The sequence below is a fragment of the Nematolebias whitei genome, chromosome 10, assembly GCF_014905685.2.
Source record: "Nematolebias whitei isolate Nwh7 chromosome 10, NemWhi1, whole genome shotgun sequence".
Taxonomy (NCBI): domain Eukaryota; kingdom Metazoa; phylum Chordata; class Actinopteri; order Cyprinodontiformes; family Rivulidae; genus Nematolebias; species Nematolebias whitei.
In genome coordinates this window covers 33467018-33480143 of record NC_056507.1, presented here as the reverse complement: position 1 = coordinate 33480143, position 13126 = coordinate 33467018, and the positions used below count along the sequence as shown (strand labels likewise).

The 13126-nt window shown below is 41.8% G+C and overlaps 1 protein-coding gene across 1 annotated transcript in view; it reads right to left on the bottom strand.

Moving 5' to 3' along the window:
- Positions 1–13126, bottom strand: part of LOC119415821 (neuroepithelial cell-transforming gene 1 protein) — a 20916-nt gene that overhangs the window by 5720 nt on the left and 2070 nt on the right. The window contains exons 4-11 of the mRNA XM_037682995.1: positions 9930–10037; positions 9680–9847; positions 9529–9591; positions 9352–9448; positions 9195–9271; positions 8858–9115; positions 8603–8773; positions 8325–8511 (exon numbers count right to left, since the gene is read on the bottom strand). Coding sequence (XP_037538923.1) covers positions 8325–8511; positions 8603–8773; positions 8858–9115; positions 9195–9271; positions 9352–9448; positions 9529–9591; positions 9680–9847; positions 9930–10037 — 1129 coding nt within the window. The remainder of the gene's footprint in view (positions 1–8324; positions 8512–8602; positions 8774–8857; positions 9116–9194; positions 9272–9351; positions 9449–9528; positions 9592–9679; positions 9848–9929; positions 10038–13126) is intronic.

Below are 13126 nucleotides of genomic sequence, written 5' to 3'. Positions count from 1 at the left end.
TGGCAGCTGCATTTCTAACATCCTTCTACCAATATACCCACTGTCCCTCCTCTGGACATGTCCAAACCACTGTCCCTCCTCTGGACATGTCCAAACCATCTCCGTCTGGTCTCTCTAACTTTATCTCCCAGCTGTTCAACCTGTGCTGTACCTCTGATGATCTCACTCCTTGGGGAGTGGTGGCGCAGAGGTTAGAAGATGGGCCTGTGATCGGAAAGTCACAGGTTCACCTCCCGGTACTGTCAACATAAAAAAAAAAAAAAAAAAAATGTGGGTGGAAAAGATGGAACACCCACACCTCCCTCCACCCTCATTCGCCCCACTCTGGGCCCCTGAGCAAGGCCCTTAACCCCCACCATCTGCTCCCTAAACAGGTCTCTCTTGAAAATGAGTTCTCGTGGCTCAATGAGACTACCTGGATAAATAAAGGGTAAATAAATTCATAATCTTATCCAGTCTTGTCACTCCTAAGGAGAACCTCAACATCTTCATTTCTGACACTTCCAATTCCTTCTCTTGTCTTTTTGTCCATGTCTCTGTCTACAGACCATACAATATAGCTGGTCTCACCACTGTCTTGTAAAGTTTTCCTTTGACCTTTGCTGACACCCCTTTGTCACAAATCACTCCAGAAACTTTTCTCCATCCACTCCATCCTGCCTGGTCTCTCCTTTTAATCTCTTTACCACAATCCACATTTTCCTGGCCAGTGGACCCCAAGTACTTGAAGTTCTGCACCTTTGTGACCTCTGCTCCTTGTAGCCTCACTGTTCCACCGGCCTCCCTCTCATTCACACATGTACTCTGTCTTACTATGGCTGACTTCCATTCCTCTTATTTCAAGTGCATACCTCCACCTCTTCAAGTTCTCTTCCACCTGTTCCTTGTTCTCACCACAGATCACAATGTCATCTGCAAACATCATAGACCACGTGATTCCTGCCTGACCTCATCTGTTAGTGGCTCTATCACCAGAGCAAACAAGAAAGGGCTTAGAGCTGGTCCTTGATGCACTCCCACCTCCACCTTGAAGCAATCTGTCACTCTTACAGCACATCTCACCATTGTCCTGCTGTCCTCATACATGTCCTGTCCTGTACCAGTCTAACATACTTCTCTGCCACTTCAGATTTCCTCATGCAGTACCACAGCTCCTCCCTCGGCACTCTGTCATATGCTTTTTATAAATCCACAAAGACACAATGGAGTTCATTCTGAACCTCTCTGTACTTCTCTATCAGCATCCTCAAAGCAAAGATGGAATCTGTGGTGCTCTTTCTTGGCAAGAAACCATACTGCTGCTCACAAATAGTCACCTTTCGTCTAAGTCTTGATTCCACAACTCTCTCCCAGATCTTTTTTGTGTGACCCATCAACTTAATTCTCCTGTAGTTGCTACAACTCAGTACATCACCATTGTTCTCAAAAATGGTCATCAGCACACTTCTTCTCCATTCCTCAGGGGTTTTCTCACTCTCAAATATGCCATTGAATATTTGGGTCAAAAACCTCACTGCCATCTCTCCAAGACATTTCCAAACCTCCACTGGTATGTCCTCAGGTCCTACTGATGACATCGAACAGATCGAACAGACTGGCAGGTTTTCAGAGAAGCTGCTGAAAACGGAGGATCGCTTGATCTGGACCAATACACATCCTCAGTTCTGGGATACATTAGCACATGTACTGACACCGTCTCCACCATAAGATATGTTAAAAGTTACCCAAACAGAAAACCTTGGCTGAATGCAGAGGTGCGCAACCTGCTAGAAGCCAGAAACATAGCCTTCAGGTCTGGAAACTCACAGGAGCTGAGAAGGACAAGGAAAGAGCTGGTTGCTGGTATTAAAAGGGCCAAGACCACATATGCACAGAGGATCGAGGGTCAATTCACCTCACAACACTGTTGGAGCATGTGGAGGGGCATTAAGTGCTTAACAGATTATAAAGGAAGGAGTGAACAATGCCCCAAAGACCATCTCTGCCTGATGCTCTCAACAAGTTCTATGCATGCTTTGAAGACCCGAACAGACCACCCAGCAACAGACTCACCTCACCACCGGATGAAGAGCTTCTCAGCGTGACCTCAGCAGAAGTAAGGAGTACCTTCAGGAGGATTAATCCATACAAGGCAACCGGCCCAGACAACATCCCCGGAAGAGTGTTGAAAGAATGTGTTGATCAGCTCTGCGAGGTGCTGGCAGACACCTTTAACACCTCACTCACCCTGGAGACTGTTCCCATCTGCCTAAAGACTGCCACCATCATCCCAGTCCCAAAAAGCTCTACAGTGACTGGTCTGAATGACCATCGGCCAGTGGCCCTCACCCCGATAGTCGCTAAATGCTTCGAAAAACTGGTCATGACCCACATCAAAACAACCATCAACATCAACGAGGACCCACATCAGTATGTATACCGCGATAACCGATCAACAGAGGATGCCATCTCCTCTGTGGTCCACACTGCGTTCAACCACCTGGAGCAGAAAGACTCTTATGTCCGTATGCGCTTTGTGGACTTCACATCTGCCTTCAACATTAAGATCCCCCAAACCCTGATGGACAAACTATTCACACTAGGACTAAGCCCCTCCATTTGCAACTGGGTACTAGACTTCTTAACAAACAGACCACAGTTAGTGAGGATCCACGACTTCTCCTCCACCATAACCCCCCAGCACTGGCTCTCCTCAGGGATGTGTGTTGAGCCCTCTCCTGTTTACGCTGCTCACATATGATTGTGTAGCTACCCATCCAGGCTGTCATATTGTAAAGTTTGCAGATGATACATCGGTGGTGGGATACATCACAAACAATGATGAATCCAGCTACAGGCAAGAGGTGGAACACTTGGAGAACTGGTGCAAAGAGAATAACCTTCACATCAATGTGAAGAAGACAAAAGAGATGATAGTGGACTTCACAAGGAACAAACACACCTACACCCCCTGAACATAAGAGGATCTGTGGTGGAAGTGGTCTCCAGCTACAAGTACTTGGGTGTACACATGAATGACAATCTCAGCTGGGGCAACAACACCACCAGCCATATCAAGAAATCTCAACAGAGACTCTACTTCCTCAGACGGCTGAGGCGAGCTGGACTGGGTAGCTCAGTCCTCACCTCCTTCTTAAGGTGTGCAGTGGAGAGCATCCTGTGCTCCAGCATCAACGTGTGGCATGGAGGCTGCACAGCTGCAGAAAGAAAAGCTTTGCAGAGAGTGGTGAAGGCTGCACAGAAGACTGTTGGTGTTGGCCTCCCCACCATCACAGACATTTACACCTCCAGATGCAGGAAGAGAGCCACCTGCATCATGAAGGACCCCACTCACCCAGCACACACACAGTTTTTGCCCCGCCCCCCTCAGGAAGGAGGTTGAGGAGCATTAAATATAGAACCACTAAACTGAGGAACAGCTTCTACCATGAAGCTGTTAGACTCATGAATCTCTAACCAGAAAAATCACTGTGAAAAATCACATCATGTTGCTGCTGATTTGTTTCATGTTGATGTGTTCATGCGTGCTCATCTGCTCACACAGACTCATGCTCATGTTTGTGCTGCTGTTTGACATAATGTTTTTATGCTATTAGTGCTTAGTGTATTTTTAGTTGATGTTTTTCTTAGTTCATATCTTAGATGATGTTATTGTTTTTATTTTACAATTTATTGTTGGATGTAACTGGGACCCGGTGTACATAATTTTGTTTAGTTTCGTACAGAAGTTCTTTCTTTCTTCCTTTCTTTCATAGCTTTCCAGACTTCACCCTTACTAATCTATCCCACTTCCTGTTCCATTGACTTTCCTTACTAGTTACATTACCATTCCTATCTTTAACAAGCCTAACCTGCTGCACATCCTTTCCAGCCTGATCCCTCTGTCTTGCCAATCAATAGTGGGCGGCTGTGGCTGAGTGGTTAGGGCAGTCGTCCTCCAATGCGAGAGTTGGGGGTTCTAATCCACCAGCAGTCACATGCTGAAGTGTCACTGGGCAAGACACTGAACCCCTCATAGCCTCTGATGTGTGTCCCATCAGTGTATGGATGTGATCTAAAGCACTGATTAGTCTCATTAGAATGATTTGTTCAATTAGCTTTGTAGAGATCTAGTAGAGTGCTGTATGAATGGGTAAATGAGGCACAGACTGTAGTGTAAAGCACTTTGTGTCTTGAAACATGATAGAAAGGTGCTATATAGTCCATTTACCATTTACAAGTCCTTCTCGCCCTCTTTAGTATCCAGCCTCACATAAAACTCATCATACACCTTCTGCTTTGCCTTTGCTACCTCCCTCTTTGCTCTACGTCCCATCTCCTTATATTCCTGTCTCCTCTCTTCAGTCCTCTCACTGTCATATTTATTCTTGGTTAACCTCTTTCTTTGAATAGCTTCCTGCACTTCACTATTCCACCACCAGGTTTCCTTATCATCCATTCTCTGTCCAGATGACACACCAAGTACCTTCTTACCCGTCTCTCTAATTACTGTTGCTGTAGTAGCACAGTCATTTGGAATCTCTTTCTTACCACCCAGAGCCTTTAACAGCTCCTCTCTGAATTTCTCACAACAGTCTTCCTCCTTCAGCTTCCAACATTTGGTCTTCTTCTCTGATTTTACTCTTTTTCTCTTCTTCACAACAACAGTCATTCTACACACACCTAATAGTGCAAAACAACTGATGAAAAACAAATGAGTCCAAAACAAATTAAAGGAATGCTGTTAAGCATTTATTAGACTTAGTTTTTCACAAGAACAACCTGACTGCTCTCTGCAGTAATTTCAATTTTTAACAAAACACAAATAAAACAGGTTTATGTGACTGTGCTTTGGAAAGACAAACAAAGTTCAATTATTTAAAAAAGTGCAAAGATGTTAAAAACCAGCCTGAAAGCTTCAGGGTCAGGGATAAACCCAGTAATTATCACCAACAGGTTTGAGCAACACTAAGTCTGCTGGTGAAACTGGACGTAAAGTTTTGTTTACCCTTTAAACCCTTTGTTGTTCCTCCCACTCACAGCTCAGACTTGTTCAGGCACTGATAAAACTAAAACTGAGCAGATTTTGATTCTTACACTCCACACTTTTCCAGATCCCTATTTTCAATGTTTTCAGTCGATTTACATACGTTTCCAGGCTTTACTGTCACTTTGGAGTAAAACAAAACAAAACAGTGTCCTGGTTTTATTATCTTTATGCTCATTACATGCCCTCCTTAGATGACATTAATCTGTCCTCCTGCTCTAATGTTAAAAATCTTGGTGTTATTTTTGATCAGGACATGTCTTTTATCCCCAACATTAAAAACGTTACTAGAACTGCCTTCTTCCACCTGCGTAATATCAATAAAATTAGAAACCTCTAAAAAATGATGCAGAAAAACTGTCCATGCATTTGTCACGTCTAGACTGGACTATTGCAATGGTTTATTAACTGGATGTCCAAATACGTCTTTAAAACGTCTTGAGTTGATCCAAAATGCTGCTGCCAGAGTCGTAACTGGAGGATTTAGCAAAAAGGAAAGTCTTAAGCCTAGTTTTAAAACTGGATAATGTGTCACCTCACGGACAGAAACTGGAAGTTGGTTCCACAAGAGAGGAGCCTGATAACTGAAAGCTCTGCCTCCCATTCTGTTTTTGTAATTTCTAGGAACCACAAGTAAACCTGCAATCTGTGACCGAAGTGCTCTGTTAGGAAAATATGGAACAACAAGTTCTGTAATATAAGATGGAGCTAGGTTGTTGAGAGCTTTGTAGGTTAGAAGTAAGATTTTGAATTCTATTCTGGATTTGACAGGGAGCCAATGGAGAGAAGCTAAAACTGGAGAAATATGATCTCTCCCACTAACTTTAAAAAGGGAGTTTTTCTTTCCACTGTTGCCACTGTGCTTGCTCAGGATGGGAGACTGCAACAAAGCCAAGATTCAACTTGTCTGCTGGATTCCTTAGATAGAGAACTTTACTAATTGGCTTTTATGTGTGAATGTTCCTGTAAAGTGCCCTGAGACAACTTTGATGTGATTTGGCGCTATATAAATAAACTGAATTGAATAAAAAAACAACAACAACTGTAATGACGATGAGGAGCCGAGAGGAAGCAGAACCAAGCTCTGGGCTGAGCTAGCTTGTGATCGATAAGCTGCATACAATATTCAGTAATAAACAACAGAAAAATAAATTGTTGGTGGCTTTTTAAACTTACAGAGCATTTTATATTTAACCCCGCTGCCGTGAAAAATGCTGTCATTGAGAGTAACTTAGTTGTTTTGAGCTTTTCAAGTCTGGATCACACTTATCCAAACTTGGAAAATACTAAAAACAAGTTCCTTTTTTTGATTTTTCAAGACTGTGTATCATCCCTTGCTCAGACAAACTGACAATTTATCAACAAACTACATTTGGGCAGCAACAAATGATTTAAATTATATTTCAATCATTTTTCTTTACAGTAGTTAGTCTTGAACAAGTCAGTGAAACATCTGTAATGGTTCGACACAATGTCTCAGAGTAGTTTGTTTAAAATCCGTAAAGGTTTGTATGTTTATTTTAATATAAATGGACTGTACTTATATAGCGCCTTTCTATCTTATTTCAAGATACTCAAAGTACTTTACACTACAATCTGTGCCTCATTTACCCATTCATACAGCACTCTACTAGATCTCTACAAAGCTAATTGAACAAATCATTCTAAAGAGACTAATCAGAGCTTTATCACATCCATACACTGATGGGACACACATCAGAGGCAGTGAGGGGTTCAGTGTCTTGCCCAGGGACACTTCAGCATGTGACTGCTGGTGGATTAGAACCCCCAACTCTTGCATTGGAGAATGACTGCTCTAACCACTCAGCCACAGCCGCCCCAATATAAAACTCCACTTAACATGACTCTGCTCACATTTACTACACAAGATTTACTCTGATGGTTTTTCAGACCATACTTCTTCTTCCAACTATTTAACTGTCAACAATGGTGTACCACAAGTCTCAGTCTTAGGACCCACTCTCTTTACAATCTACATAAGTAATGTAGGTCAGAGCATTCCTGTGCATCCTTGCATTTCTATGCCAATGATACAGTTGTTTATTGTCGAGCTAGAACAGTTGCTAAGGTTTCCAGCTTTTACAGTCTGCTTTTGACATCATCCAGTCAAATTTGTTCCGTCTCAAACTGGTGCTAAATGCTGATAAAACCAAAAAGATGTTGTTTTCAAACAGGAAGTTGGTTCCAGCAGTTCTTCCTTCTATTTTATCTATGAATGGTGTTCCTATGAGTTTGTCGATTCTTACAAATACTTGGGAATTGTGGTTGATGCACATCTCTCTTTTAAGCTGCATGTTAAAACTTAATAAAGAAACTGAAATTAAAATTGGTTTTCTTTTTCACAAATAGATCTTGCTTAATTGAATGCTAGGAAATGCCTTGTAACTGCTACTTTCCTTCTGGCTACTGATTATGGTGACATTATTTACTGGTACAAGAACGCTCCTGCAAGCACCCTGCAGATGTTGGATGCTGTCTACCATGACGCGCCAAGATTTACAACTGGCTGTAACTACCGTACCCACCACTGCACCCTGTATTCACTGGTTAACTGGTCACCATTAACTTCATGCATACTCTCCCACTGGTACATTTTCATCTTTAAATCCCTTCTTGGTCTGTTTTCTTCATACATCTCCTCCTACATGTCACGTCGTCAGTGCAGTTACAGCGTGCGCTCTCAGGACATTATTACCTGCAGCGCCCTCTCAGTGAGGACTGAAAAAGGACCTTCTCTTACTCTGCTCCTGGAACACCATACAAAAAGATCTGAAGCTCTCGACCTTGACCTCTCTAAAAGACTTTAAACATCTGCTACGTTCATGGCAAAACCCATTGCAGACATGTTCCTGTTTTTAGTATTTTACATCACTTTATAACGTAGCTGTTTTCGTTTTGTTTTATATCACTACGTTTATTTACTTTTTATTTTATGGCTGTTTATTGTTGTGTGTACCTTATCTGTGGTTTTGTCTAAAACAGGTCTCTCTTGTAAATGAGTCCTTGTGACTCATTGAGACTAACCTGTATAAATAAAGCCAAAAAAGTCCATGATTATAATTCAAAATCTCAAAAAAAAAAAAAAAAGAAACTGTCCAGACAACCTGACTGAAAACGGTTGAATGTATAAATGAAGGTTGAATGAATGGACAGAACTTCCTCAAGATTATGAAAGCTGTAAGAAGTAAAACTACAGAAACACAGAGAGCTTCTTTAATGTGTAGAGATCTGCAGACATTTTCTAACCGAGACAAAAACCTCCAGAAGCTCAGCTCACCTTTCTCTCCGTTGGTAAAAGCTCCCCTGAAGGACCCTCCCATGCGGATCTCTCCATCTTGGAGGTCCTCCAGAGCCAGGTCCTTTACCGGGATGGGCTGTCGGTACACCTGGAAGCGGCTCCTATCGTTACGGGTCACAGGTCGGGTCAGAACCAGCAGCCCAGAGAAGAGGAACACGTGTAGCCTCTGAAATACCAGAAAGAAAGATTAAACAGAGATTAAACTTTCACTGTGTAAAAATGGAAATAAGGAAGATTTAAAAAATGCTTGTACCCACCAACCCACTCTTTGTGCGCAGCTCGCCGTGACACAGTAGGGTCTTACATTTGTCCAGGAGAGGGTCCCGCTGCTTATCATCCAGAAACTCCAGCTTGTTTATGTAATACTGGCACTCAGACTCACCTTTTCTCACGTTGATATCAGACAAAATGTCCTGGATTATAATGATCTGGACAATAAAACAAAACCCAACATGTACAACATTTTTACGATCAGATTTGTTAGAGGATTGCACCGATAAATGCTAACATACAGCTCTCTCCAGGTTGGCTACGTCAGGGTGATCAGGGGGCGTGTGTCTGAGGATCTCTCGCAGCAGCAGCGGGTATTTCACCAGGCGTGACCGTGGGATGTCCAGGAAGCTCCACAGATCCAACTTCCTGCTGAAGGGCGACTCCAAACAGCGCTGCAGGAAATCCTGCACCCGCCTGTCCTGCTTCTTCTGGTCCAGCAGGGCCTTGGCTGCAAGCTGGTTGCTGCAGTAGTTTTTGTACGCGTTCAGACCAGGCAGCTGGGGACAAACAGTTGACCAGGAACCTTTTACAAAGCTTCATATTTTACATGACGCACCCTGAAGAATGTGTACGTACCCAGTCAATAATGATCTGTCCGACCTGAGCTACTGTTCCATCAGGTCCGGTCCCCTCTGTCAGCTTCATTAGCAAGTCTACGCACATGTTGAAACACACTCGTTAGTGTCGAACACGCTTCAAACCGTTCATTTTAGACTGTTTAGGGGCCACTCACACTCGTGTAGGGGGATGTAGGCATCCAGGTCACCAAATATATGAGCCAGCTCCTCCTCCGTCATGATGCAGAGCTTCAGCATGGAGTCGTGGTACGCCTGAATGAGACAAACGCAGCAAAACATCAACAGGGAGGATTATTGTTGGCTTTCTCTGAATAGATCTAGATATTTCCAACCTTTCGTGCAAGCTGGAGATCCTCAATGAGATCCTGCTCCCCCCTGAACAGTTCATAAATTGCCTGGAGAAGAAACGTTAAAGATAAGTTTGTCTTCTGCTCCCAACACCCCTACGAGGCTTTCCCATTTAAAAGCACTGAACTGCACCACCTCCTGTCTCTTTATCTCTTTAGTTGAGAACGTGCTCTTCTGATGGACGTCCAGCGTCTCGGACCACAAAGTGCTGTTCCTGCGTTTGGTGGGAGTCGGACCTGAAGCCCTGCTGGCAGCTCTGCGAGTCATCGCCGGCGACTTGATGTCGCCACGTAAAGACATCGACTGAGGAGCAAACGTGTGTGAAAATGACAGCAGAAACACAACGCTGCTTCTTTTACACAATGTTACTGGGAGTCGTGCGCACCTGGATTGTCTGGCCAAAACGCCGCACGGCTCCATGCTTCGAGGGAGACATCAGGTTGACGAGGGACGAAACTTTGGACAGCGGTCGCACGCGCTTGTTACTGGGTTCCTGAAAAACAAACAAACAAAATCTCTGCTGAGTTTCAATAAACTGAATAATGTTCAGTAAACGATGCAGCTTTTTAAATTAAGGCTATAAATTAAAACCAAAATGTTTTTACAAGTTCCTTTATTAAAAGTTTAATTATTCAAAACCTTTAAGTTATGTGAATGAAGTTTGAAAAGATTTTGATGAATATTTAAAGTATATTAATTAACTCTTTGATTTGGGGGGGGGGGATCATGTAGAGAAATAACTACCATTTCAAATAAGATAAAAAATGTTTTAAAAACCTTCAAACTACAAATATTTTGATCGAGCCCCTGACCCCTCCATCCTGAATGATCTATCTCAGGATGTCAAATTCAGCAGGAAGTGTTTTTTGTTGACGTTATGAGGAAAAGCCCCCTCCTCTGACTTCTTTGGATGCTATCGGGGATTTCCACTTGGAATTGAAAACTTGGGAATTAAAAAAACATCTTGTACTAAGATTTTTTTTGGTGTATTCTGGGATGAAGAATAGAGAAGAGCAGCGTTTCAAAACATAAAATCCAAACTTTCAATGCTGCTGTTTCAGTGTTTTTAGTGAACGACTTCCTGCATTTCTGTTCAAGTTACTCTGTTGCCATCTTCAGACTGAACAGACGAGCTTTGTCTCCTCATGCAGGCAGGTTTCTGTCCAACCCAGCAGCTGCAAACTTCAACATCATTTCATCAAACATATTTTAAAATTAATCAGAGTGTAACAACAAAGTCCATGCTCAATAATCCAGGTATACAATCCAACATTTTTCAGTCAGGTCATCTGGACAGTTTCTTTTTTTGTGCTGAAACGTTTCGCCTTTGATCCAGAAGCTTCATCAGTCAAAGAAACACACAAGAAAACTGATTCTTCCCCCAACAGCTTACTCCAAAGTGGAACAAACCAGTTCTGCTTGTGATAAGATGGTCTCTTTGGTACGCCCCTCCTCCATTGCCGGCCCTCTTCCTTGTTGACAGTCTTGTCAAACTGGTTGAAAACAACAAAGTCAATTTTTTTTTTTTTTTTTATTATTGTTTTTTTTCTTCATAATATTGATAGGCCCGATATTTTAGGCCGATATTGGCTTTTGGGGACATACCAGTATTTGTGATAATTGTCCCATTATGTGCCAGTATAAACACTGGGAACCAGTCGTGTCCTTACTGGCAAAAGGCGTAATTGTACAATGTATCCAGCAGAGGGCGCATGCAGATTACTTTCAAGTCATGACCCTTCACTTTAAGTTTCACTTTCATGTTCAGCACAGACAAAGCAGGGAACAATACTGTGTAGCATATTTTGCTGAACAGAACATGGTGTTTATTTTAACTGATCTGTAAAACAAATCATTAATAAAAAAATTATCTTCAATCCTCCAACCCGCTTGTCATTAGCTACGTGCCTCTCAAGTTAGCAAGCTAACGTTTTAACCTAGCATATAATGTTGCCTTGTAAAACTTTATCCAGAACAATAAATCTAACAGATGTAAAATATATCAGTGTTAGTAACGTTATCTTTGTCGTCCTCAATGAAATTCATTGTTAATCTGAATTCTTTACTTCTCTGTGAAGAACAATAAAAACACCACTGTGGTCAACACTAATTAGGCCTTCACCATACATGACTGACTGTTGAAACAATGAACAGGGAAGGTGTTTCTTTGTTTAATTTATATTTTTTGTAACACACTTGATAACTTTATAATGAATAATGGATAGAAAATGTGAACATATGTTAAGAAGACCGTTTCAAGGCTTCAAGTGTTAAAACAGGTTTAAAAGTAGCTCTTCATTTAGATTCTTGGGGGCGAACAAAGCTCAATAATTTTCAGACAATCCATTGGTTATCGGCATTAGCAGCCCCTTCCCAATAACGGTATCAGCGAGAGCCAAAATATCAATATTGGTCGGGCTCTTAGTCTGTTTCAAATCTTACTTCATGTAACATCAAACTGATTCATACTGCTTGTTATCTGCACTTTATGGACTCATCCTCATACAACTTGTAGTCTGTGTAACATCTCTCAATATACCTTATTGTGCAAGTATTGCACTGTACTACCTGAGACACAGCACCAGCCAGAGACAAAGTCCTTGTGTGTCTTTATACATTTGACCAAACAATATGATTCAGATTTTCTACCATCATCACAACTTTCTTTTAGCATTTAGCGTTTCAGTCACATTTTATGAAATCAGATGTGGTCAGATCAGATTAGGATAGTGAGGAACCATCTGTCTGCCAAATATATTACTGGCATCTGGTTTGGGTCTACAATTTATCCAAAATATATGCAATAAGCAATATTACACACTCTGATATTGCAATGATGATAAACGTTCTATATGTTGTGCATCCCTAAAGCATATATCTAAAATAATGACCCATTACTGAATAAAACCAAACACATTTATCTGGGTTTTGTTGATTTCAATTTAAATCTATATATTTTTTTTACAAGATTTTTATTTATTTATTTTTTTCCCTTTCGGCTGCTCTTTTCTTTAGGGGTCGCCACAGTGAACTAACTCGAACAAAGATTTTATTACAAGATACAATTTGAAGTATTACTTATTAAAAAAGAAGTCATTTTAAATTTAGCGTGTAGTTAATTTTTTGCACAATTTGTGAACTCTTAATTTGTACAGGAAGTGATTAAACCACTCTAACTGGCACATGCTTCAATGAAACAAATTTGTAACCGTTAGTGTCTAGAGCAGAGCTATTCAACTAAACTGTTTTTTTGAATGTCCAGAGGACCAGATTTAACTTTTTTAGATTTTTCTACCTGGATTATTGAGCATGCATCAGGATAAACTGCTCAGGGGCCACAGTTACTGAAAGCCAAGAGCTCAGGGGCCGGACATCCAGCAGTTATTGTCAATAAGTTTATTTTACAGTTTAAAATCTATCCATCCATCCATCCATTTTCTTTACCCGCTTATTCCATTTTGGGTCACGAGGGTCGCTGGTGCCCATGTCCAGCAATCACTGTGCGAGGGGCGGGGTACGCCCTGGACGGGTCGCAAGTCCATCACAGGGACACATAGAGACAAACGAGACAAACAACCATTC